The sequence below is a fragment of the Rhamphochromis sp. 'chilingali' genome (genome assembly GCF_963969265.1).
Source record: "Rhamphochromis sp. 'chilingali' genome assembly, chromosome: 6".
Lineage (NCBI taxonomy): Eukaryota > Metazoa > Chordata > Actinopteri > Cichliformes > Cichlidae > Rhamphochromis > Rhamphochromis sp. 'chilingali'.
The window spans coordinates 29,315,434-29,343,100 of record NC_137933.1 but is presented as its reverse complement, the minus strand read 5'-3'; the positions used below and the strand labels follow the sequence as shown (position 1 = coordinate 29,343,100).

General features: G+C 41.4%; 1 protein-coding gene across 2 annotated transcripts in view; it reads right to left on the bottom strand.

The window, feature by feature from the left end:
* Window positions 1-23,848, bottom strand: part of slc7a9 (solute carrier family 7 member 9) — a 34,786-nt gene extending 10,938 nt beyond the window's left edge. Inside the window, exons 1-6 of one of the 2 annotated variants that reach the window (XM_080885871.1) lie at window positions 23,693-23,848; window positions 22,604-22,722; window positions 11,486-11,633; window positions 10,243-10,485; window positions 6,171-6,296; window positions 5,958-6,057 (exon numbers count right to left, since the gene is read on the bottom strand). In XM_080885871.1, the coding sequence (XP_080741997.1) occupies window positions 5,958-6,057; window positions 6,171-6,296; window positions 10,243-10,485; window positions 11,486-11,633; window positions 22,604-22,708 (722 nt within the window). In that variant the 5' untranslated portion in view covers window positions 22,709-22,722; window positions 23,693-23,848. Of the gene's footprint in view, window positions 1-5,957; window positions 6,058-6,170; window positions 6,297-10,242; window positions 10,486-11,485; window positions 11,634-22,603; window positions 22,723-23,683 lie in introns of both variants that reach the window. The other variant, XM_080885870.1, reaches the window with a different exon arrangement.
* Window positions 23,849-27,667: the final 3,819 nt, after the last annotated feature.

Sequence of the window (27,667 nt, the reverse complement as noted above, 5' to 3'; positions counted from 1 at the left end):
CCACTTCGCTATCACAGCTCAGTCGTTCAACCTCGCCGCCTCGACCGGACTACCCGTCTCCCGCTTCTTATCTGGCACGGATGTGGTCGGAAGACGAGGAGCCGGTCAGAAATTCAAGTTTCGTCCACGACCGCTTCAAAAAGGAACCGGCGTTCACGTTGCCGTCGCTCATTGCTACGGCATGTCTCGCCCTCCACTGAGCAACGCGAGGATGCTGTGGAGGTCATGGATTTCGACCTCGAGGAGCGGCAGCGCGCTGCATGCGCTCAACTGGGGGAAGAGCTCCGGTGGAAGCCGTGGCTCACTCCTAACTATGAAGAGATCTTCCGGGGAACTCGCCTGGCTCTCGGGGGTCCCCTGAGCTTCCAGGAACTCTCACCTACCACTCCATCAGCACCCAGTTCCCCAGCCTCTGCGATGCTGCCCGGCGCGCATGAGGCGCCGCTGTCTGGTTCATCGGAAACTACAATCAAGAAGAAACGGTGTTCGCGTCCCAGTCGCGCTGCACGACGACCGGAGGTGAGTGAATGCAGTCTTTCATCACCAACCTCCATTGAAACATTAGAAGATGAACTAGATTCAGAATTACAGAATTCCCATCCAGAGCTGCACAGCACAGAGGAAAGTTCCAGCGCTCCTGGAATCCCTCTGTGATGGACCGCCAGTCTCCAGGTGAAGGCATAGCCATGAAGTCGTCCACTAGACAGTCCCAGATGGCCGTCGCTGCCTGGGGGGTGATCTGACACACCGACTCTGTAACTGAACGCTTGGTGCTGAAGGAGTCCGCGGTGACAAGGAACCTGGACAAAATTGTTCAAAATCAGTATTATGTGTACTGCAGTTACAAAATACATTATTCAAATTCCAAAATACTTTTGTGATGTCAGATTTAAATCACAAAACTTAAATCTTACATAAAACATTTTGTAATTATAAGGATAATTACAAAATGTATATTAGATAATATCTAAAACAGTTGTGTTTTATTTTAACTTTAACATATAATTTGATTGGTAGCAACTTTCACAACTACAGTGTGCCAATCACTCACAATTCCTAAACATGTCAATCAGGTAGGAATGAAGTGAGACATTAATAGAAATAAAGAGTTGTATGTTGACATGTAGCCCTTTCCTTGCTTAAATCATTAGTATTTTTGAAAAATTAATCTGTGATAAGACCTAGCTTATCAAGATAGAACCATGTAACTAGAGATGAACCAAACTGTTCACAGTTTTATCTAACTCTGTTTTAATAAAGGCTGGTGACCCATGCTATAGAGTCTGACAGCTGCAGGGATTATATACAAATATTCAACTATCCCAGAATCAAACCAGGTCTAAATAAAAAGGAGTGAGTATCACTACAAAGGTTAACTCAGTGGTCCTAATGCTACAGTTTGATATCAGCAAACACCGAGCGCATACATTGATAGGACACCACAGCCATGCTATCATTCAAACACTGATAACAGCATAAATCGAATTAAATCGGGGCTTGATGAGACCTGAGTATCACTAGAAATATTATAAACAGTCGTCTCTGTACCACAGTTTGCTTTCAGTAAACACCGACAGCATTCACTGTTAGCATAGCACATCCATGTTAGCAGTGTATAAATGGATGGTTTAGCATATATTAGCACAGGTATCAATAAAGGACTACCGTATTAAACACTTTTACTAACCTCAGGCAGACGGACAGGCGCTCTGCAGGTGGGATTGAGCTCCTGTAATTGGTGTCTAGGCGGGCGATTCTGGGACCGACGCGGGACAGCAGGTCCTCAAACTGGCAGAGTGAATGACGGTGATAGCGCTGGAATCGGCCGTCATCCAGGCGCAGCTCCTGGAGCAAGTGGTGAAACTCACCAAACTGCTCACACCTCTGGAGGACCTGATGGACCCAGGTACGGCGAGGATGTCCTTTACGCCGCTACTCTGCTCTCCACAGTAAATAGAGAAGGGAGACTCTCTCTTCAAGCGCTAGCTCGACAGCTGCCATCTTGCAAAGATACCGGTCTGGCAAAACTTCCTCCCACATCCCTCCCACATTTCCGGTTCACGCGCGTTAAAATATGATATTTTGGGGCGCGATGGATTTTTCTTGGACACGTGTAGAGGTGCGAATGTGCACGCGTCAAGTTAGGGGCGTTTGGGGCTTTTTTCTCGCGCCCATCGCGTTCGGTGTGAACACACCGTTATTCACTATAAACAGAGTGTACTGCTAAGATTAATGGTCCTTTTTTCATTTTGGTATATTTTATCCAAGCCATCCTTAAATATGGGTTACACTAACACCTCCCTTCCTGAGTCTGCTCTGCTCACCAACGAGCTACTTAAAGTAGGCCCCTGTGCTTTCATAGCAAGTAAGGATATTTTAGAGGAGGGTCATGACGTAAAGTATAAAAGGACTGAGTGTGGGATGATGTGTGATCATGTTTTGCCTGCTGCTCCTATTTTCAATTAACTTAAAACTGAAAATGCTGATCATGAGCTCACGTTGAAACTTAAAGATGACAACATGGATTCAAATCAGGGTAACACGAACTGTGAAATGTCCCAACCTGAATTCTGTTTTCCTCACAATCGTGAACAGGGTGTTTTTGGACTGTTTACCTCCAGCACTGCCACCTCCAATCAGAAGATTGAGGCTGAGACCAGGGGATACAATTCTACTGTTAATGAACATGTGGTGTCCCCTCACGGAGTTAACTTGACACAATTCTCCTGTGTTTCTGTGAGCACATTATTAGACAAGGTTTTGAGTTCCAAGGATAATGTTACCACCAGCACACAGCCTAAAATGTCACCTGTCTCAGCTAAGGGTGCTAGCACAGCATTATCTGTACCCATTTCTCCATACACTCTACATAACACCCTTGAGTTACAGTCCACCTCAAGCATGGTTCCAAGTCAATGTACCATTACCACTATCATGCTGGTCAGTTCTCATCAACCAGATTCATACCTGAATATTTCATGTTTGCCCAGGAGCTTATCCATGAAGGTTTAAGTCATGTTTTTGTGGGTAATATTGTAATCCTTGTTTTCCCTGTGGCTGACCCAGCTTATCTGGGCCATAAAGATAAGTCATTGATTGAGACTGAAAGGAGGAATGTAGAAACAGGGCTTTCTGTTTTAGAGCCTATTATGACAGCCAACATGAGTCTTGAAGTGAATGAGCTGGTCCCTGCCTCAGGACATCTAACACCTGTTTGCTTCTGGACTGATAACTGTAAGATGTCATGTGAATGCAGCCAGCATCTCTCTTTGTCAGCTGGGGGGCCCGAGGAGTCCGTCCAGCCTCAGCTTCTGCTTCGCCTGGTCCATAAAAATGAAAAATCACCATCGGCCCACTGGGCAAATGCCCCAATGGCCAGTCCAGCTATGTGGTCAGCTAGTGGGTAACAGGCATCTCCGAAAACATTAGAGCACTTATGCAAATATGTGATGTCTTGATAAATCAAGCAGATATTTCAAGTTTACACAGCACTATTCTTGCCTGAAAATATCGTAAAAGTTTATTTTGTGACCCAGAAAGAGTAATATTTCAAACTCCGCCACTCTGTGTTCCTCTGCCACTGCCTTGTTTGAGTTTTGGACGTAATGGATTCTGGGATATTGCATTTCGTCATTTTGAGCTGATTGGAGACCAAAACAGACTTGCATCCAAGACTGTGATTGGCTGGTTTTGTGGCACAAATATAATGGTGTACAGAAAGAGTTGAGCGCGCACGGGCAGAAAAGTTGAAAGAGCAAGCAACACATTGAGGGCAAGCGCAAATGCAAAAACTGAGCAAGAGGGGCTGCTATTGTGTGTGCGTATGGATAATAGCAAACACTGAAATACATTTTTTTGCACGCAGCAATGAATTTTGTTCACTCAAATTTAGCTTTTCTTCGCTCAAAATAAATTTCTCCTCAAAATGCGACACTTGCACCTGCAAAGTTTTTTTTACGTGCGCTCAGAATACTGGCACAAAAATGACGCCATAGTTATGTGTCTGTGAGCGCCAGGGGGGGAGAAAAAGTAGAGTGGAAAAGTACGAGCTGTCACCGAGCAGAAGTGGGAGATGGAAGCATGTAAATATAATAATAACCACTGCAGCCAAAAAGAGTGCCTGACAAGCCCAGTTGTAAGTAAGCTATTAAGACTCGACTGTACACTGTGTTCGTGTTTTCCTCCAAACCAATAAGTTCCTTAGGAGCAGCCTTTCAACACCTCTCTCTGTCTCTCGCTAGCAAAGTTGACAACAAAGTAAAGCTAGTTTTCAGCTACGAGCCCGTATTAGCCAGAGGTCCCTTTACTATGGTTTGGAGCCGCGGACCTGTTTTATATACGCGCGGAATAGTTTTATATACGAGATGACTGTAAAAAGTGCAGCTATACCTAATGTCCACCTACTGTTACTCATTTTATATTAAGATTTAAAAATCTAGTTGCTATTGGCATGGCGAGTAACCTTCAGTAATAAATCACACAGCAATAGTACATTCATGTAGTTGTAAAAAAGCATGGTAATATATTAAGTAATCCAAAGTATTCAGAATATGTTACTCTCATTGAGTAACGTAACGGAATACGTTACAAAGTACATTTTGTGGCATGTATTCAGTAATCTGTAGTGGAATACATTTTAAAAGTAATCTTCCCAACACTGAGGAGGTAAGATAGTAAAGATAGAAGTTAGTAAAGATACTGGAGAAACAACTTTACTATTTGTCAATTTCAGAAGAGTTATAAGCCATGTATACATTTTAAAGCAAGCAAGCAATTTGAAATTCATGAATCTATAGTAGGAAACATTCAAGACAAGTGCCAATATTCCCAGGATTACAGAAGTTGCCAAAAACCGAAGAGTTACATTTCAGTCTCTACAGGCCTTAGTTAGCATGTTCAATGTTAAAGTTGATGACAGTACAAATAGAAAAATACTGAACAAGTATGGCTTTGCTTGGAAGGGTTGCCAGAAAAATATCTCAGTTCTCTAATAAAATATGGTAGTAAGATTTGCAAATACATCTGAAAAAAACCCAAGATTCCTGGAAGTATATTCTTTTCAAAGATGAGACCAAAGTGGAGAATATTTGCCAAAAACAAAAGAAATTATATCAGCACAAACACCTCATACCAACTGCCAAGCAAGGTGGTAGAGCGGTAATGATTTGTGCTCGTTTTACAGAACCTGGGCACCTTGCAGTCATTGAGTTGACCATTAACTCCTCTATATACCAAAGCATTCTAGAATCAAATATGAGACCATTTATCCAACAGTTAAAATTGGCCAAATTGGATCATGCAAGAGAGCAGTGACCCTAACCACACCAGCAAAACTACAAGAGAATGAGTGAAAAATACAAATAAAAAATATAGGTATATCAGTCGCTCAGTCAAAATTCAGCCCTTTCTAGCTGAAAAGCTGTAGTAGGAGTCGTGCATAAACAAATGCCCAAAACCTCACTGAACTGAACAGTATTGCAAAAGCAGTGGGCCAGAAATCCTCTATAATGATGAAGGAAACTGAGAGTCATAGAAGAAATGACTAAGTTAATTTATTGCTGCCAAAAGGGGTTGAATCATGGAGTGTATTCCAATTTTCATACACTGTTCCTGCATTTTGATATAACTATTTCATTAACTAATTAATTACATATAATATGTTGTGTGTGTGTGTGTGTGTGTGTGGGGGGGGGGGGGGGGGGGGGGGGGTGTATATCTGCTTACTAAAAATATTTTAGTGTAATTTGTTGAATGCTGCCTGATCTGGATACAGGTTATTTGAGATAAAATGCAAGCAGTTTGAAGTATGTCATTTTTAAAAACAAAGCTGTAAAACAGTTTTGTTCTTTTATTTTCTGAATGCTGAGGATGGTGCCCCTTATTTGAATTCAGAAGAGCAGTACTCATCATATTATCACATATAGCCTGAGAAAGTATGAAACCAAGTAAATAATTACCATCCATCATAAGCCCAAAGCCCATTATAAAATGCAAGTCCAATTGCTCCAAAAGATGTTGCAGTGCCATCAAAAGCATTTGAAAAATTCTCTGTTTTTCCTAGACACAAATACATAATATACAATAATGTTAGTGGTTATACATTGGTTAACATTTATTAACACAAACATTTAAAGACAGAGTTGTATGTATAGATCTATAAGAAGACTGACCTTGTGCCAACAGAACGATTCCTGCTCCAACTATGACAAGAATGATTATAAGTTTGGCTGCAGTAAAGAAGTTCTGCACATAACTTGCCAGTTTGACACTCAAACAGTTGATGGATGTGATGATCACTGCAAAAAAACAGAAAATGTAATCATATATTTTCCCACCTATACATTTATAATTAAACACATTTTTCGAAGAAGACTTGGTATTAGGGGGTTAGTTTATCTGATAATTCTAAATTGACCAAAGGTGTGAATGTGAGTGCAAATGCACGTGGAGCAAGCAGCAGCAACTGTAGAGACTTCAGGACCAGACTGAGTATTGACATAGGTGTTGGAGAGGTTGTTGAGGGTCACTTTGTTGCTGCCCAATCATCTACTGGCGGTGACGATATACTGGATGGGAGAGGGTGATGACCCTCGGGTCTTCCAAGCCACGCTGGAGGCATAACAGTGGCCTCCTGCAGAGTGAGCATCGTGACTACTGCCTCCGCTCTCTGGAAAGGATCAAATGAGCCTGCCGCTGGCCTTACGATAGAGCTTCAACGACATCTGCTGGGCCATCATGGATAACTTGGGCCTCTCCCCGGAAGACCATCATGAACGGTTTCGGGACAGTCAGATGAAGGTAGTGGAACAACTGTTCATGTGGTCCTGGAAACTGAATGACACAGCAGTGAGGTGGCTGTAGCCCAGGCCGTCAGAGGGAAACCACCATGAACTGGTGGTTCTGCAGCAGTTCATTGAAGGGCTGCCCAGGGAAATGGCACGATGGGTCTGCTCCCATCGGTCAGCAAGCTTGGAAGCTGTGGTCACACTTGCGGAGGACCACCTGGCTGCGCAGACCAAGGGAGCAGAGAGCCACAGCCAGCCAGTTACCAGACCACAGCTCATGCAAGCACTCAGACAGAGGCTCCCCGACCCCTCCCCAGTGGAGCGGTCGCTGATGCTTCATGCAACAAACCAATTTTTACCTGGTCTGCTTGCCCAGGCCCTGGAGTGCTGGAAGGAGTGCGCCCGGGATCTGAAACGGGAGTGTCTGTTGAGGTGTTTCGCATACCCGGGGCTCCAAACCCCTCCCCTGGTCAAAGAGGGACATACAGCATTCCAGTAAGGTGTCAAGGGGGTATACGCTAGGTTTTGGTGGACATGGATAGTACACAGACCCTGGTCCACTAAACCCTGGTGGCGAATCCACTCTGCCTTCAATAATGCCCCATGGCGAATGGGCTACTAGTGAAGGCGGAGTGGATGAGGTGAACTGTGGTCATGGGGATCTTCGCAAGTTTCCCATTGTACCGCTGCATATAAAATTTAAAGGAAAAATGCATACAGTTAAGGCTGCAGATAACTCACGCCTATCGCATCCCCTATTTCTGGGAACAATTTGCCAGGGATGCAATACGAATGGCTATCCGGTGGATGGTCTACTCTGGGTATTACCTCCTGGAATGCTTATCTGTTTCAGGTCATCTCCTGAGTCGGGATCACCAAAGATTACTGACTGATCAGGGCACATCATTCATGTCTCACACACTTAAGGAGTTGTAGGAATTGTTGGGCATTAAATCTGTTCAGACCTGCGTCTACCACCCTCAAACTGACGGGTTGGTGGAGTAACTGAATAAGACTAAGTTCATTCACGAGGATGAATGCAGTTGTGGTCATTGGTTAGACCCTTTGTTATTTGCAGTGAGGAAGGCTCCCCAGGGCTCCACAGGACTTTCAGCCTTTGAGCTACTCCTCGGCAGAAAGCCACGGGGGATGTTGCACCTGATTAAAGAAAACTGATAGAAAGGTCCAAGCCAAAAATGAGATTCAATGCATCCTGGACCTGAGAGCAAAGCTGCACACTTTGAGGAGGTTATCAGGGGAAAATATACTCCAGATCCGGGAACGTCAACACCGCTGACTCAGGCAATTTTCACCAGGAGACAAAGTGCTTTTATTACTTCCTTCTTTAAGCTTAATGTTACTCAACAAGTGACAAGGACACGATGATTACGGGACATTAACTGTGAGGTGGTGCGGTCGGGGAAGAGCCACACAAATATGTCATCTCAACATTGTGCAAGCATGAAGAGAGGTGGAAACCGACTTTCTGGTGAGCCTGGTTAAGAAAAGGCTCAGATGTTGTTTGCAGATGTGTTTGCCCCCTGTCCGGCTGTATGAACCTCTCATAGAGCACCATTTTGAAACTCAGCCTGGTGTGACGGTGCGTTCACAGCCATACAGGTTACCTGAACATAAAACACACCCGAACATAAAAATGGGGATAATAGAAGAGTCACACACTACGTGGTGTAGCCCCATAGTTCTTGTGGTGAAAAAAGATGGGTCTGTATTGTACTGCAAAGTGAATGAAGTGTCATGATGTGATGCCTACCCCATGCCCCAGGACAACGAGGCTCTGGACCAGTCAGGCACAGCTGAATTTTTCATGCCACTGGATTTAACCAAGGGCTACTGGCAAATTCCCTTGTCTGCAGAGTCCAAGAAAAAAATGTCCTTCTCCACTCCGTAAGGATTGTACCAATTTGTAACACTTCCGTTTGACTTGTTCAGTGCCACAGCCACCTTCCAGTGCCTCATAGACCAGGTGTAGCGTCCACACGCTTCATATCCTGCTGCCTACCTGGAAGATGTTATCATCCATAGTCATGCTTGTGCATGTGCAATGGGTGGCTGGGATCCTGGAGTCCCTGAGGCAGCTGGGCTCACATCCAACCTGAAGAAGTGTGCAGTTGAACAGAGGGAGGTCCAGTATTTGGGGTACCACTTTGGGGGCGGACAGGTGCACCCAAAGATGGAGAAAACAGCATCCATCACAGCCTGCCCGTGTCCCAAGACCAAGAAGGAGGTGAGGCGGTTCTTGGGGCTGGTCGTGTACTACCACAGGTTCATGCCCGGAAGGGTGAACCAGATCTGGTCCAGTGGATGGAGTGGTGTCAGGCGGCATTTGTGTAGGTGAAGAAGCTCTTCTGTGGGGAGGTCCCCACACCTAACTTTTTTCCTCCCTTTTTGTCCTGCAAACAGACACCTCGAATGGAGGGCTGGCCGTTTTGTCCCTGCAGGTAAGGGGGGTAAAGTGACCGATCTTGTACATCAGCCAGAAGCTGACAGAGTGAGAAGGAGCTGGTGACAGGAGAGTGGAGTTAGCTGGAAAGTGTTTACCCCGAAACACTGTGGAAGCGTAACAAACAAAAGAAACTGTGGGATTATAATATTATTTTATGCCATGTTATACCCCTAATTAAAGATTGTGAATTATTATGTAGTTTTAGTTTGCATTATTCTCCTGAATTAGAAGAAGGTGATAACTATTGCATTTGTTAAACTGATTTGCATTACATTAGACTGCTGATTTATTGTGAATGAATGATATTGTTTTATGATGCATTATACTGCTGAGTTATAAGAAATACTGTTCGCAGAAAGTCATCGCCTTATTTGTCTGATTAGAAGAGAACAGAACATACTGGAGTTTTCTGCCCCATCTCAGCAGGAGCAGATAAACAGGGAGCCAAGGTCGTAGCTTAGGCGCTGTGTGAGAGAAAGAATGTGAATGTTTAGGCTTTTATGATTAGGTGGGGGCCACTAGAGGCTATAAGAGTTTGATCAATGCTCCACCATTTTGAGATCTGATGCTGTCTGCGTACGGTGTCCATCTCCCACGCGTGTGATCATTAAAATCATCGTTTGACTCAACCCGGCCGGACCAGTGTTGTTATTTTGGTTTTTCCTCTTGTATCCATCCCCAATATTTGAATCCGTAACAAAACCCATAGCAAGAATACTGTGTGGTCTGAGTTGTGTGTAGGCATCACAGTTGGCTTTAATTATTTTAATTTCAATAAAAGTATTTTTTTTTACATCTGCAAATTGGAGAGTGACATCGTTCTGGACACCTTACAAAGTAAGGCACACATTAGCTTGAAATGGCTAATGTGGCCTGAAAACCGATTGTCTTCACAATCACTTTGTGGTTTCCATTATAAAGTATAGTCATGTATGAGCTTCTAAAGTGACTCTGTACTTGTGTATAGTTTATTGCTGTTAAGCATGAACTTACATATAGCCGCTGCTGCTAGACACTTGGTGACAATTAGAGGTGGAGAGCAGCCAGGGTAGAAAGGAGTAGAGGCATATTCTGCAAAGCTCAGTGTGATGATAGCAAAGGATGAAGGCTTTAACACCATAATAGTTGTCCAGGAGTAAAGGTAGGCAACAATAGAGCCAAAAGCCTCCATGAAATAGGGGTACTCGCCGCCTGATTTGGTGATCATGGTTCCAAGTTCAGCATAACACAGTGCTCCTATGCAGCCACACACAAAAACACAAAAACACAGAAAGGAAAGTTGTAAAACAACACAGAAGAAGGGACTTTCAAAACTTTGTATGAGTTCATGTATTCAAAGCAGTGGTAAGAAACCTTGCATGTCTGTGACACTCATATATGCTTGGCACACTCAATCGCTGTCATTATACCTCCCTTGCTATGTCTGTTTTAGTTTAAGTGCTTCTTTACATATAGATGAACTGTTGGATTTTCCAGACCAGCAGGTTAAGGGAAGTTGTTTATGGGGTCACACTCTGACCCTTTGATCTCACACACACACACACACACACACACACACACACACACACACACACACACACACACACACACACACACACACACACACACACACACACTTCACCAGTGTGCCACCCAATTTCTGGGCTTTCAAGTTAGGTTGACCAGAAAGTATATCTTCAGATCCATATAATTAGATTCAGGAAATCCAGATTAGATGGAACCCATTTTATATAAAACTCTGTCAAACTACAATAATCAAAATCTAAATACAACATAACTGAAATACAAACTAAAGCCATACTAAATAGCGTGTGCTAGTATAAACAGTACAAAACAAAAATTTAACTGACTTAGATCAGACATCTTTTGTTATTTTTTCCCCATTTAATTGTTTTCTCACATCAAACAGTTCACAGTGTCTGAGTGATAAAACAACGATGTTCTTTACGCTTTTCGGGAACATCTCCTTTGTATCTGTGAGCTTAATTAATCTGAAGACTAATGTGCACTAAAAATCCTCACAATAACGATTTTGACTTCAACAGCCAGTAAAAACATCTTCCACAATGAAAAATTATATTCCTGGCAGAAAACAAAAGGTGATACTGTGTGAGCTTGTTCCTATTCTGACCATCATTATTTGTCTACATGACTTGAAAAGAATATTAGATTCCTGATATAGCAACAGAACTGGTTGCCGAATACAATGAAATATGAGTTAAAATGTTGGTCTCACCAAGAGTAGATAACACGCCGCAAGCAGTCCAGATTAGGAGGCAAGGTCCCACAGCTCCCGAGTACAGCAAAACAGACTTTGGGGAAATGAAAATGCCTGAGCCAATCATAGTCCCCACAATGAGACAAATGCCACTCAGCAGACCAACCTAAGCAAGCACATGGAAAATAAAAAATATTAATGTGTTTTTTCAGTTATTTAATGTCAGTAACTGTTTTCAGGAAACTATCATTCCCATGTGTTCTATAACATCATAATTATATTATAAAATAATAATTTTTTTAGCAACACCGTTTAATGCGTGGCTGTGCTTCAGCTCTTGGGATCTGAAATAATAGTGGAAATAGTTGATGCACCATTTCCGTGTCATATTTTGATTTTAAGTTGGTTGACAGCAGCAGTTAAACTCCAGAACTGGTTGAATCAGACATCATTACGTTGCCACGCTGAGTGAGGCAGAGTAAGCTGCTAAAGACTAAATTAAAGATGAAGAAGTCCCTTATCATTAAAGGCAAAATCCTCACATCTGCTGTGACAAAACAAATTTCCCACGTGTGGGACTAATAAAGGTTATCTTATCTTATCTTATCTCACAACATGTGAAAACAAACATCAATGCCACTTTTATAGGTAATTTCATTTTTTAGTCACCATAAGTATATCAGGCAAGAGATAAGGGTAAGAATGCACTAAATGGTAAATGGCCTGTATTTATATAGTGCTTTACTAGTCCCTAAGGACCCCAAAGCGCTTTTCACATCCAGTCATCCACCCATTCACACACACATTCACACACTAAACTCGTACTTTGTCTAAATCACTGCAAAAGTGTTCCAGATCTTTCTGTGGATCTCATACAGCCTTACCCAGTCATGAAAAAAAAAAACCCAGAGAGGCTTGTCATCTCTATACCTGTTTAGAAATTTCCCAAGTATCCTTGAGAGGAGTAAAGAGCTGGTTTAATGTTCCTCAACCAGAGTGAAACCACATTTTTCATTCTGAATCTTGGGTCCTGGTTGGTGTGTTGCCGGGGTTGTGGGCGGGTCGGTGCATGGGGGCCCAGCCCTGGCGCAGGGTGCCGCCGGTGCGTCGAGCCACCTGGGGGGCTCTTCAACTGGTGGGGGAGATTGTCACATCTTGCAGGAGCTTTCCGCTCTTCAGGAACTCTCTCTGCAGGAGGGGGAGATACAGGAGAGGTGGAGGAAGATCTCAGCCTGGGCATCTATTGTCTTATGAGTGGATGGTGGTGTGGGTGCAGTTTTCTCTGTGGTGGGGTTGGGTGGACTGTCCTGGGCTCTGTGGGGCCGGGGGGCGCTGCTGCACTGGGCCCCGGTCTGGATGGGCCTGGGCCCCCTTTCCCTGGCGGGTCGCGGAGTATGGGGGTGCCTACTGGGGTCAGCGGGGGAGCTGGCCCCAGGGAGGGGTTACCTGCCCCTCCCTTCCTTCCCTCCCCATCTCCAGCTGCCTCCCTCTTCCCGCTCCACCACAACCACCCACACATGCAGGGCCTTGGAGTAGGGGTATGTCACCAGGGTGCAGAGGAGGCTACCCCCCCCCCCCCCCCCTGTCCCCTTCTGGCTGCCTCTGCCTCAATTTTATCCCACAACTTAGACATTCACATTACTCACACTCTCATTACACATACATATAGGATCTTGGGGGTGGGCACGATACACGGAATCCAAATTACCATCAGGGTGTACACCTCACCCCTGGCGTCGTTGCCCACCTCTCAATTTTAAATACACGTAGACATTGAGGGCTAGCAGGAGGGACTATGCGCTTACCTGCTGCTCTCTGGCAGGTAGCTCCATGCCCTCCTGGGTTTTAAATGCACCTTAGAACACACATGCATCAACACTACAATGAGCGGGTGGAGGGAGGTTTGGAGTCTTCTCTCACCCCCATTCTCTGCGGCCTGCTGGAGCGGGGGGGCTAGGAGGAGGAGTTGGCCGTCCGACTGCGGTCTGGAGTGTGGGGCCTCCCTGCTGCTGCGGAGTCGGGGCGGTCTGCCTCCCCCCACCGCAGGGAAAAGGGTAACACCACCTGGGTCTGGGTGCAGTTCCCCCTCCAGGGGCAAGGGTACCTAGACCCGGTTCGTAGAGTACGCTTGGGGAGTGTGATTGTGTGTACAGCGTCTCTTTATGTCTGTCTCCACGTTGGTTGAGTGTGGAGTAAGTGCATATGAGAGCATGAGGGTGGGAATGGATGTTTGTATCTGTGTGTGCCTGTATGTCTGTGTCTATATGTCAGGTTGGGTGTCAGACGCCACCTCTCTGGGGACATCTCAGGCCCTCCAAGGTTTGGACGCCTATCTCCCCCCACCACCACTTCCCCTGCCAGTGGCGGACTCCCTCAGGTGTCGGTGCATTGGTGGTTCTTTGTGTCTGGGGGTGGGCGTCCGGGTACACACCGGCTCACTCCTTGGCGGCCGCTTATCGGGGCCTGGAGCCTGGGGCTCGCTCGGGCCACTTCGGAGGTGGGGTGCCCTCGGGCCTCTCGGCCTGGGGCTCGGTCACTCAGGCACAGCTGGCTGCCGGCGGAGCTCACGGGCACGTCACTGCAACCCCCCCTGGCTTCTGCTCCGCGGCTGCTGAGTGAGCCCTCATCTGGGACTCTCCTCAGCTCTTTCTGGGACAGTGGCGCGGCTGCCCCTCTGTTGGTCTTCCTTGGTCTCTTGTGTTCTGAGGGCCTCTGGATGTCTGGAGTTTTGATCTCCTTCATACCTGCTTCATGCCCTGGAGGACGGGGCTGTGGCCCCCCCACACCCTCTAGCAGATCATTACATGAAGGACCCTTTTAAAAAAACAAGCGCGTCCATGCTCACAGGTGTACACACTAGAGATGGCACGATACCACTTTTTTATGTCCGATACCGATACCGATATCATAAATTTGGATATCTGCCGATACCGATATGAATCCGATATAATGTTTTTTAATCAACAAAACTGTTTTTTTTTTAAATATCTTGCTGCATTTTGTATAAGTTCATACTCAAGTTTAAAACAACAACTACACTAAAGCTATTCTGTTATACCTATATGCAAAAAAAAAATATTTCATAGTTCAGCAATACTGATCAATCTAATAAACTTAAACCTACACCATCCTCCCTATTCTGGTATTTTAAAGAGTACTTAGCGTAAATATTAAGCAACCTAACTAATAGGGTTCCAACTCCCAGCAACAACAAAAATAAATAAATAAAAAATAGGGAACCACCCCTCACACTCCACCTCATGATGCTTAATCAACGTAATCAACCTTAATTTGATGCAGTGTGAAAAAAAAATGCACAGAAATCAATTATTTTTCAAGAAATATTAAATAGATTCAACATCTTTCTTCAACAAAATTGCAGACTGCACAGATGGTACCTTCCCAAAGGAAAAAGTACTATAGCTTACTAGGGTATATATATTAGACTTAATAGTCACTATATACAGTAATTGACTTCTATTCATTTTACATCAAATTAAAACTTTGGGTGTAAGATTCGGATAATTATTTATTAAAAGCTAGACATTTTAAATGAGAATAAGAAAGAAAAGTATGTCTTTGTGCCCCCTTTTCCCTGTTAATGCCCTATCGGCCCCCCTGGCTAAACTTTGCTAGATCCGCCCCTGCACAGTTACCAGCCGTCAGCTATGTAGAAAAAGATCCTCGAGTAGAAAGTAATATTAAATACATTCTAACAACAGCTGATCAAGCTTAAACGTGCTGCTGTTGTTCAGCCGCTGGTTTCCTCTTTCTGGTGCAAAGTGGGCCAAAAACAAACAAGAGAGACGGACTCGCGACAGAAAAGCCGATCAGCTGATCGTTAAGCAGTTTCATGATTGAAGTAGCAGCGAGAAGAGGCAGTCGTTCCATATATCGTTTGTTAAGCTTAACGCAGGAATGCTTTACAAACATTCAGAGATGGACTTACACACTTGCTTTACTTCTCTCGGGGATAACTTTGTCGGAGATGAAATGCCGGGTTGCTAGCGAAGCTCCACATGCTATCCAGACCACCGACAGGTCCCGCATGCCACAGCTGCTCTATCACGTGATGCATACTGCTCCGACGTGCTAACGTTCTGAGGTGAGTTACGGCGTGTTGCAAGTTTTGTGAGGTGCTTTCGTGATATTTAATGGATCGGATTACATTTTTTATTTTTTTCCGATATCCGATCCAGTAATTTAGGTCAGTATCGGACCGATACCGATACGTAATATCGGATCGGTCCATCTCTAGTACACACGGGTGATCACACCCACAAACTACACCCTTTTTGGCTCCTACCTCAAAGCACACTGTGTTCTGTTGATCTTATGTGCTGCACAATAATGTTTAATATTTTGTATTTACTGTCATATTCCCATATATCATTGTGATGTTGTTTATTCTGTTACTCTTGTTCTCTTCTGCTTGTTTTCTTTTTTCTTTCTCAACAGGTGATCCAGGTGATCGATATATGCATTTTCTTTTTCTTTTTTTTTCCTGCTTATTCTGTTGGTTTTTGTCTTTTGCCCTTCTCCCCCGTCCCTCTTCTCAGCTGTTTCCCTTTCCCTCTTTCTTTCTCCCCTTCTTTCCCCCAGTCAAGTCTGTCCCGTATTCAGCAAGTGAAAATAAAATAAACAATAAAAGGTGAATCAAATGGACCATTATGGCAAGGCTGGGATGGTCAATTTGGTAAAGTAAATCCGTTGGGCATCTTTCTTTGCCTTTAGACAATAATTCTGATGGCAAAAGAGCCAAACGGGACAGGCAAAAAAATAAATAAATAAATAAATAAATAAAATAATAGTGGAAATAGTTGATGCACCATTTCCGTGTCATATTTTGATTTTAAGTTGGTTGACAGCAGCAGTTAACAAACTCAAGAACTGGTTGAATCAGATATCATTACATTGCCACGCTGAGTGAGGCAGAGTAAGCTGCTAAAGACTAAATTAAAGATGAAGAAGTCCCTTATCATTAAAGGCAAAATTCTCACATCTCACAACATGTGAAAACAAACAGCAATGTCACTTTTATAGGTAATTTCATTTTTTAGTCACTATAGATAGATGAGGCTAGAGATAAGGGTAATACACTAAACTTGTACTTTGTCTAAATCACTGCAAAAGTGTTCCAGATCTTTCTGTGGATCTCATACAGCCTTACCCAGTCATGAAAAAAAAAAAAACAGAGAGGCTTGTCATCTCTATACTTGTTTAGAAATTTCCCAAGTATCCTTGAGAGGAGCAAAGAGCTGGTTTAATGTTCCTCAACCAGAGTGAAACCACATTTTTTATTCTGAATCTGAGGTCCAACAAAGGGGCAGACTCTTCTCTTTTGTACCCTTGCATGCATCTTGTAAGGGAGGATACAGAGTATGGTCCCGTCTTCATAAAAAGGATGACCACCACTTTAGTTTGCACATTCAAAGACACCACCTTGACCACAATGTTTCAGAGGCATGTCAGCACACACCCTGATATCCCTTTGTTGGTGTTGATCTGATATCATCATAATAATTTTGGAGGAGGATCCAAAGATCAACACAACAACCAACAACCTCTGAGTTTTCAGTTAGTATTTTCCAAGAATTTGGCTAATCCTATTACATTTTCACAAGTAAACCAGCATGAGTAATGTAAACTGGCTAAAGGCAAACCTAACTTGATACTATATTTATTATATTGTATTGATTAATAAAGAAAAACAGGAACGACACATCCTGGGGTTATTGAATCCAGGTCACTGACCAGTGTCCGTGGGACCAAAGAGATAATTAACTAGTTCAGCTTACATTCCACTAACAGTAAGAACACAGGAGGAATGTCACACAATCAATATGAAAAAATAAAATAAAAATTACACACTCTTTCAATTCTAATTGTTTTTTTTTATCAAAACATAATAGGAAAAAAATGGTTTCACAAAACATTACACTTTTTCATTTATTTAACAAAAATTAAGCCAAAATTCAAAAAGCAGTATATAAAAAAAAATAATAATAGAAAACTAAGTATACCTCATTCAGTGAGAATTGAGTACCAGCCAACTGCCAATGATCAAATACACTTTTACACAATTAACTGATCATCAGCAAGTATGACCACTTCTAAGAGCAGAAACATTGTCAAGTTGTGGGTCTGAAGCATTCAAGTGTCTGATAACACAATGCTGTAAAGGAAAGACATTAGTAAACATGTTAAAGAATCAATTATTACTACCAATAAATCTGAGGTTTCAAGACACTTCCCAATGTTTTCAAGAGTGAATATTCCAGAAAATTCACCCTAAGGTGAAAAAAGACCCCCCAAAAAACAAGAGCTGCATCTCAGAATCCACAGGCCTCCGCTAGCATGTTAAATGTTGCGGATCATGACAGTGCGATTTGAAAAAGACTATACAAACATGGTTTGTGTAGAAGGGTTGGAAGGACAAAGTGTCATGGTCCTGGGTCGTGTGACCCCGTGTTGAGTTTTATGTATCTTTTGTATTCATTTATGCTTTAGCTTAGTTCGTCTAGTTAATTTCTAGGGTGCTGTTTAGCCCTTTGTTTCTTAGTTGTTTATGTCATCTCCCTGTACTCAGTCTCCCTGGTTCGTGCGTCTACCTGTCATGCGTGGTTATGTTTAGTTCATGTCATGTCTAATCTCCATGTTTCCTGTTTTACTTTGAAAGTCTGTATTCAATGTCAGTGTATTTAGTTTCACTTCTCCTGTCCTGTCTTTAGGTTCATGTGTGTCAGCTGTGCTCCCATGTGTGGCCACTTCCCCTGATCATCCCTCATGTGTATTTAGTCTCTGTGTTTCATGCAGTCTGTGTTGCGTCGTCTGTGTTCCCACCCTCCATGTCCTCACGGCCAGTCTTTACAGTCATCTTCATGATTTTCTTAGTCTTCATAGCTTATCAGTATCTGCTTCCAGTTTAGTTTAAGTTCAGTTTAGTCACAGTATTTCTGCTTTGTTTGAAACCTGCTCTCTTGTATTCGCACCGGGGTCCACCACACACACCACCGCACGGTCTGTCTCCTCAGATCGTGACACAAAGCCTTTTGTATCTAAAAAGAACATGACAACACAGCTAAAATTTGAAAAGTTGCATGGGTTGCCAGGTGAAATTGTTAGGGAACAATGTCCTTTAGACACACCATATCAACACAAACAACTTTTGACAAATATTTAGCACACTAGTGGAAGGGTAATGGTTTAGGTGACTTAGGCACCTTGTAGTCATTTAGTCAACCACTAACTCCTGTATACAAAAGTATTCTAGAGTCAGATTTATCTGTCCAACAGCTAGCTTGGCCAAAAGTGAGTCATGAACCAGGAGAATGACCCCAAACACATCAGCAAATCTGTAACAAAGTGGCTGAAAAAAGAAACTAATCAAGGTGCTGAAGTTCCCTGTCTAAGTCTTGAACCTAATTGAAAAGCTGCATAAACAAATATCTACAAACTTTAGAGCACTGAAGCAATATTGTAAAGAAAATTAGGTGGAAAAATCCTCCACAATAATGTGAGAGACTAATAAGATAATAGTTACTTCAAGTTATGGCAAATAAAAGTGGTTCTACAAGATACTGAATCATTGGGTGTACTTAGTTTGTCCACAAACTGCTTCTGCATTTTGGCTCAGTTTTTGGTAAATAAATAATGAAACAGTATAATATGCTATGTGTTTTGTTCATTTAATGTTTATTTAAATCATTTTAGTACCTGGTAAGGACTGGATATTTTTTTTGCTGTCTTGACAAGGCTCGCAAAATTTCAAAATCTCTGGTAGCCATTCGGGCAGGCATTCTTCAGTTTTTGGTAGCCCAAAATAAATTTAGTAGCCCGAATAAAAAAGAAAGCAATTTTTTAATGTTTTGTTTCCGTTACAATATTATACTTTAATGTATAATATTGTAACGGAAACAAAAATGAATCAAAAAAAATGTTAAAATACAAATCACAACAACTGTATAAAAATTACAACCATCAACTCAAATACTTGGTTCAACTTGAACAGAAATTTCTATGAACTTGTAAGAATCAGTCTGTGTCAGATCCTGAATCTGAAATTTCCACTGAAGTCACGGGTAAGAGGCAAGTGGAACCAAGATCTAGGCCATTTGCTTTTTGAAGTTTGCAAAGACTGCTAAATTTTGCCAATAGTAGTTCACTCTTTCCAATATAGCACGCTGTTCTAAACAGCTTTTTCAGGAGTTCTTGTTGTGCTTGGTTTATTTTTAGTATGTTTTTTTGCAATTGCTGTTTGTTCTGGGAAAGATACTGCAGACTGGGCAATAATGCATTTCTTGCATTTCTCATGGGTTCTGATGGGGTCTTTCTTAAAATTACTGGTCCCAGTAACAAAGGCGCTTGTCGACTCAGAAATCAAATGAAACTCACAACACGCCTGGCAGAACATCATGTTATTTAGCTTGTCATATTCCAGCCACAGAAATTCTTTTGTCCATGAAACCAAAAAAGCTGCGCTTTCTTTTTGCCTCATAGTCTGATTTGTCCTAACTTTTCCGTTTTGTGGTAAGCTTTTCTTTGGCTGCCCCTTCTTCACCCTGACCTGTCTTATTTGGCTGAGCAGAAATAAAATACCAGCGTAAATCCTGCTGCTTTTACACACGTACTTACATAACGGTCAGCGATTCTTTGCACACTCAACCTCTCACATGTTTAAGCTTGCTGCGAGAGATTTCACTTGTCACTTTTGAATAGTAAGCTAATGAGTGATAAGACGATGTCAGAGGAATTGGTGCGCAATTAATCGTCACTCACCAATCAGTGCTGCTGCTCTCTACACACCGTTCGCACAATTGCAAAATGAAAGTGAAAGCAAAAAACAAGCGCAAATTCAAACGCAATTTCAATATGTCACATATTGACAGTGGCTCATCGATGCCAATGACATAATTACTCAGCTACATTGGCGAAAGAATGCAAAAGCATAGACATATATTTTCCTTCCTATGATAGCCCGACGGGCAGGGCTGAGTTAGATTTTGGTAGCCCGACTGGAAAAATTTTGCGAGCGCTGCTTGAATTAGGATTGATGGAGGGTTACTTTTACCATGACTGTAAATGCCGATATAATAAAAGAAGACAGAATTAAGAAGCAATATAAAAGCAATATCACATAAAAACAAGTCTATAAAATGTGTTTAAAGAAGAGACCAAAGTAACTGATTTTCCAAGCCTTATCTCTTCAGGTAGGTCATTCTAAAGCCTAGGGTGTGGTCACTTTTAGGGCCCTCCCAGAAGGGCCCTACCTGAGGATATAAGGATGCAAACATTGGGTAAAATCTTAAAAATCTATTAAAATAAACAGCGATCTGGTGGGGCTTGATATAAAGATACAAAGCCAGTGACTTTTCTTTATGCCAGAAAGAGAATTACAGAAGTCTGCAGGAAAATATGTGTGAATGGACTTTTCCAGGATGAGAGCAACGACTATCATAATCCTATTTTAACCTGAGAAAACCTTTCAGTTCCCATAAGTTTATTTTAGGAAGGAAAAAGCATTTTGTATCTAAAAAGAACATGGCAGCATAGCTGAAGTTTGACAAGTTGCATGGGTTGCCAGGTGAAATTGTAGGGTAAAAATGTCCTTTAGGCACACCATATCAACACAAACAACTTTTGACAAATGTTTAGCACACTAGTGGAAGGGTAATGGTTTGGGTGACTCAGCCACAGGACTTGGGCACCTTGTAGTCATTTAGTCAACCGCTAACTCCTGTATACAAAAGTATTCTAGAGTCAGATTTATCTGTCCAACAGCTAGCTTGACCAAAAGTGAGTCATGAGCCAGGAGAATGACCCCAAACACATCAGCAAATCTGTAACAAAGTGGCTGAAAAAAAGAAACTAATCAAGGTGCTGAAGTTCCCTGTCTAAGTCTTGAACCTAATTGAAAAGCTGCATAAACAAATACCTACAAACTTTAGAGCACTGAAGCAATATTGTAAAGAAAATTAGGTAAAAAAAATCCTCCACAATAATGTGAGAGACCAATAAGATAATAATTACTTCAAGTTATGGCAAATAAAAGTGGTTCTACAAGATACTGAATCATTGGGTGTACTTAGTTTGTCCACAAACTGCTTCTGCATTTTGGCTCAGTTTTTGGTAAATAAATAATGAAACATTATAATATGCTATGTGTTGTTGTTCATTTAATGTTTATTTAAATCATTTTAGTACCTGGTAAGGACTGGATTTTTTTTTTTACTGTCTTGAATTAGGATTGATGGAGGGTTACTTTTACCATGACTGTAAATGCCGATATAATAAAAGAAGACACGCAGCAGAATTACGTGTTTGTGTGTGTGTGGGGGGGGGAAGATATGCGTGTATTCACATCGTTTATGTTAATGAGAGTGTGGGGAGTGAGTTGGAGGGTGGGGTGAGCTGCTTTTAACCATGTAAAGCACTTTGTGCTACATTTTTTTTGTATGAAAAGTGCTTTATAAATAAAGATTGATTGATTGATTGATTGAAGAAGCAATAAAAAAGCAATATCACATAAAAACAAGTCTATAAAATGTGTTTAAAGAAGAGACCAAAGTAACTGATTTTCCAAGCCTTATCTCTTCAGGTAGGTCATTCTAAAGCCTAGGGTGTGGTCACTTTTAGATTTATGCTTCAAATGTGAGACGGCCTCCCAGAAGGGCCCTACCTGAGGATATAAGGATGCAAACATTGGGTAAAATCTTAAAAATCTATTAAAATAAACAGCGATCTGGTGGGGCTTGATATAAAGATACAAAGCCAGTGACTTTTCTTTATGCCAGAAAGAGAATTACAGAAGTCTGCAGGAAAATATGTGTGAATGGACTTTTCCAGGATGAGAGCAACGACTATCATAATAATCCTATTTTAACCTGAGAAAACCTTTCAGTTCCCATAAGTTTATTTTAGGTCTTATGGAGCTTATTAGGCGTCTGGATTGAACTGCTGAGTGGATGATTATGGAGTTAATCTGTAGAGACGCTTGCTGTGGTACTGCCTGGTACTCAGTTCCAAGGCTCTATTATTGTAAAAGGTAAGGATGATCCTTTAGTGTGAAAATTTAGTGAGACTTGTTCTCAGGAACCTGCATGTATATAAAAGTCAAGCACACTGGTTCATACTTACATCTTTTTGAAGGGCAACGGCCTTCACCACCTCCTTGTTGTCTTTGGTAAGGTCAGTGGAGCCATTCTGTGACTCCTTTCTCTTCCTTATTCCACTTTCATCCATAGCAACACACTGGTCTATGAGGTAACATAAGTGTTGACACACATTACAGACCACTTGCATTAACTTTTACAGGAAACACATCTTTGTTGTTATCATGACATGATAACGTTTAGAGGGAAAACTATGCTCTTCCATGGGCAGTAAATGTTCCCTTTCATCAAGATACACATTGACTCTCAGAAACAAGAGCTCACTAAAAATCCACTCAAAGCCAAATCAAAACTAAATTTGTTCACAAATTGATTCCCATAATCTTACAGATTTAATTACATTACCAGGAACAGATATGGCTCAATTGCACAAATTTTGATTTTAAAGAGTTTCACTACAGTATTAACCTCATGCAGTGATATCTTAGACTAATCATCAATAGAGCAGCTCAATAACAGCCTTAAAGAGATCACTGAAATATCTTTAGAAGGGTTTTGGGTTGATTTTAAGTTTATTATAAGGTGATTCAGCATGTAAGCATTGTTTGTGTGGAGCTTTTAAACAAATATAATAGCAATTTTTAACAAATGTCCCTTAGAGCTGTATTAACTGTAATCCTTAACATTCATTAACTATTTGAGAGTCAAAGGGTTAATTTTAGTGATTTTTTGTGATTTGTAAAATTTGGATTTTGTAAAATTTGGATTTGGTGCTCTTTAGTGCAGTAATGATCAGCTCATATGCTTCATATGCTTTTTAACTGGGAAAAACTGTGAATATATTACTATTGTAAACATAGACTCCAACTTAGTCATACTAGGAGAACTGGTACAGACCGGCAGTAAGTCAAACATTATAAAAAGAATGGGGAGAGCGGAAATGTGTCTTACTCTGACACTCAGTGATAATATTTAAATACAAATTGTAGGAAAGAATTGCTTGAATGTAATTACATTTAACAGTAGCTCTGCATCACCACTATCACATACTATGTAATACATGATTATAAAGAAATGCACATTTAAAAAACATGTTTTAACTTACTTAACTTACTTGAAGAAAACAAAAACCTCAATGTTGGTCCATGAACCTTGAATGCAGCTTTTCCAAACCCAGGTGCAGTATTGTGAACACGCAAATTATGTTAAGCTAAGTTCAGTGAAGTAGAGCAGAAATGTCTGATGAAAATTGGGGGGGAAAAAACAAAAATCTCCATGAGACTGAGTAACTCCTCTGGTGGGAGGTTCCCAAATGTGATTGGACAGCTCTACATGAGAAGGGGGATGGGTTAAGGCGAAGTTCTAGCTTCATGAAATCTATTGAGCAGAAGCTTTAAAAAGGTACTGCTTTGAATTACACAGCAGATTTTCTTAACTCATAATATTGTGCAATAGCAAAATTTTATACATATGCAGCTCCCCAACTTTGTAAAACAGTAACTGAGAGTAAGAATATAGTGAGAGTCTGACGGCAATACTATAACCATAAAAAAAGAAAATCACATGATAAGCTTTATTTCATTTAATTTATACCCTTTTGTTTCTTGAGGGAGATCACTTAATCTGTTACTCAGTGAGCACTCCAAGAATCCCAGTAAGAAACTAAAAGTGACACAACCAAAACACCTATTACGTTTTTTTCTGTTTTGTTTTTTGATACTCTGAAAGAATTCCTTCCTTCTGAGTTTACCTAGCCTGACTTCCTTCACAATGCCTCTTTGATAAGGATATGTGACACCCCTGCAGTTGTGTGCTTGAACATTTGTGAGTTTGTGTGCTCATGTTTGACATTCCCTTTCCACTATACATGTTCTTTTACCTCTGAAAGAACATGTATTTTAGGCTGTAAAGTTAGCTCTGACTAGGTCACCTTTAAATATACCTTCAGATATTATTATACAAATCTTTGCTTCATTATGACATCCACAGATTCTATTACAGACATTAATATTCAATGAAATGAGTGAATCAAGCTAAAAATGAGAAAGCTTTGTATATTGTTAGAGTGAATTGTTAAATGTTTGTCATTTTTATGTTTACCATTTGTACATTGTTTTAACTCTGATGAAAGAAATTTCACTGTCCTTCCCCCCAGATTCTCGAGGTTCTAGGTGGGGAGCTGTAGTCTTTTATCACAGACACATCCTTGTGCTTTTGATGTAAGCTTCCTGCGTTTACGACCCTTTGGTCAGCAGGAGGTCTGACACACACACACACACACACACACACACACACACACACACGCACACACACGCACACACACACTTACTTAGATACAGAAGTTCACACATATACATACAATGCCTTGTCTTGGAACCAAGGGGGCGTGGCTTTGTTCTGACGTGTTTTGTGTGAACTGTCTCTCAATAAAAGGCAGCAGGTGGAGGTCAGATCTAGAGGTCATTTTCGTGGTGGACACAGACGAGGCCTCCCTTGCGCAAATAATTGATCGATCGACTGTCTTGTTTTCTTCATGATGAATAAGTCTCTAGAATTACCGGGGCTTGTGGAAACACAGACCCAACATATATAGGATCATATTATGTCTTATGTGAATAATCTTGTATGATCTGTGATGTAAATGTAAGTGCAAATTCAAACAAATGCCTTAACAAAAGTGAACATTGCAGAATTGTTGTGCCTTGTGATAAGGGCAGACAATGACCTGTTTAATTATGTCATTTCATACGCATCTGTTTTAAGAGATGATGGACTATGACTCTTAGGGGATTTGCAATAATGATAACTGTGGTTCAGATAAGACATGATAAGATGAAATAATCCTTTATTAGCTCCACAGGATGGGGGGGTTCAGTCTTAAAGCGGCACAGAGATAGACGCATAGAGTCAAATAAAAAAAATACTAGTATCTGTAAAAAAATAAAATGTGGTTGTAGTTGTTGTGGTGGTTGTTGTGGAGGTTGTGGTGGTGGTGGTTGCCATCTCCCTTGGACTTTTACCACATGCTGACTCATTACATAAATGAATGGGGAAATTCACGTGTTTACGTCAGGCATTCAGTTTTACTGGAATTGTGTCATCTCCATGACAAATGTAGATGCGTGATTCATGACTAAACATCACTTTAATCCAATCATCTGCACTCAGTGACTGTTTCTTTAGCCCATTACAAGCTTGTTTTCTCTTGTTTAGGTGTTAGTACTGGTTTTGTTTGGCTTTTTTGTATGTAAATCCATTTAGCCCATATCTTACAGTTCTCTCACAAATTTGACTACAATTTTTGCCCATTCATTTTTCATTTTCCTGTTGTGCTTGTTTTTCTATTTTCAAAGCATATTTCCATGTCCTACACATCTTCCCATGTCCACCTGTATAGTTTCGCCTTAATACCTTTTCCACTTTGATTGAATTTTCTTCAAATTGTAGATACAGCTAACTGAGAATTACCAACATCTCCATGTTGAATTTCCTTCTTGAAGGACTTGTATATTTAATTTGAATATTTAAACTGACAGATCTCTTGTTGGAGGAATACTTCCTTACAGCAGCTTGTTAAAATTTGCAAACAATCTTTTTTTAATTTTTATTTTGAGTGGTTTGATTTGTGCAGGCATTGATGCAAATTCAAAGATGACTCCATATTAAATGTTTTTATTTTTGTTTGTTTTTTTCTGTATGTGATCTAGATTAAAATGCTTTATCAAGTATTGTTGGGTCTATGTTTCCACATGCCCCGCTAGTTTAGAGTCAAAAAGCAGCTCTTGGAGCTCACACTCCTCACCTGTCCCATAGCCCAAATCCTTCAAAGAGCAGCTTCCCTCGCAGCTATTTATTGACAAACTGTTACAATACACATCACAGCAAAAGCACCTCCCCTCGTAAGACCCCTCTTGATTACAAAGACAAGGCACTATGTGTGTATGTGTAGGCACTTGTATGCATGTGCAAGAACGTGTGTGTGTCTATGTGTGTCCATGTGTGTGTTTGGGTGAGTGTGTGAGAATGTGTGTGCGTGTGTGTGTGTATGTGACCTCCTGCTCACCAAAAGGGTCGTAAAAGCAGGAAGCTACAACACAAGAAACAGATCTTCCAGATAGAATGTATCTGCAGTAAAACCTCCCCCAGCACAGAGTGGCTGGAGAGGTGGTCAGAAACAAAGGAATGGCTTTGATCCTACAGTTTGAACCAAGACAAATTTAAGAAACACAATGACAACATTCAACAATTAGACTTAACAAGTATTAAATCTACTAACCTCAGCCAAGGAAGAGTTATGGAGGACTTTTGTCTTTCACCAACAGCACTACTGATTGGACTACAGGCAGCCATTTCAGCCTTGTTACGCATAAGCCTCACTTTGTTCACACTGTGGGTGTGTTTATGGGTGTCATCAACATCACACATAAATAATAAATTATACTGATGGAGATCACTTAATCTGTTACTCAGTGATAATGATAAGCTACATTAAGGAATTATAATCCTAAAGTTCCAATTAAACACCTAAAAACCAATCAAATATACCCCCACATGCTCTCATCTCTAGTCATTAGAATCTTGAAGTTTTCATTTGACCTCTGTCAATGGAAAATTGTATTTAGTAGTCAGTATAATCTTTTAGTGATATAAGTTTGCATATGATAGAATACTGCATGTAGTTATTTGTATTAGGAAATATTCAACCATGTATACTTAGAGGCATATAATCAATTGTGTGTGATCTCTAACAGGCTGCAGGCTTGGTGTGCACTCCAGGAATGCACCCCCACGTCCTGGGAGCATGAGAGTTCGTACCTTGTTTTATTGTTTTACGGCAGGATTAACATAGCTATGTCTGTTTTAGTTTAAGTGCTTCTTTACATATAGATGAACTGTTGGATTTTCCAGACCAGCAGGTTAAGGGAAGTTGTTTATGGGGTCACATTCTGACCCTTTGATCTCACACACACACACACACACACACACACACACACACACACACACACACACACACACACACACACACACACACACACACACACACACACACGCACCACTGAAGTATAAATAAAGACCAGGGCAAAGCTCA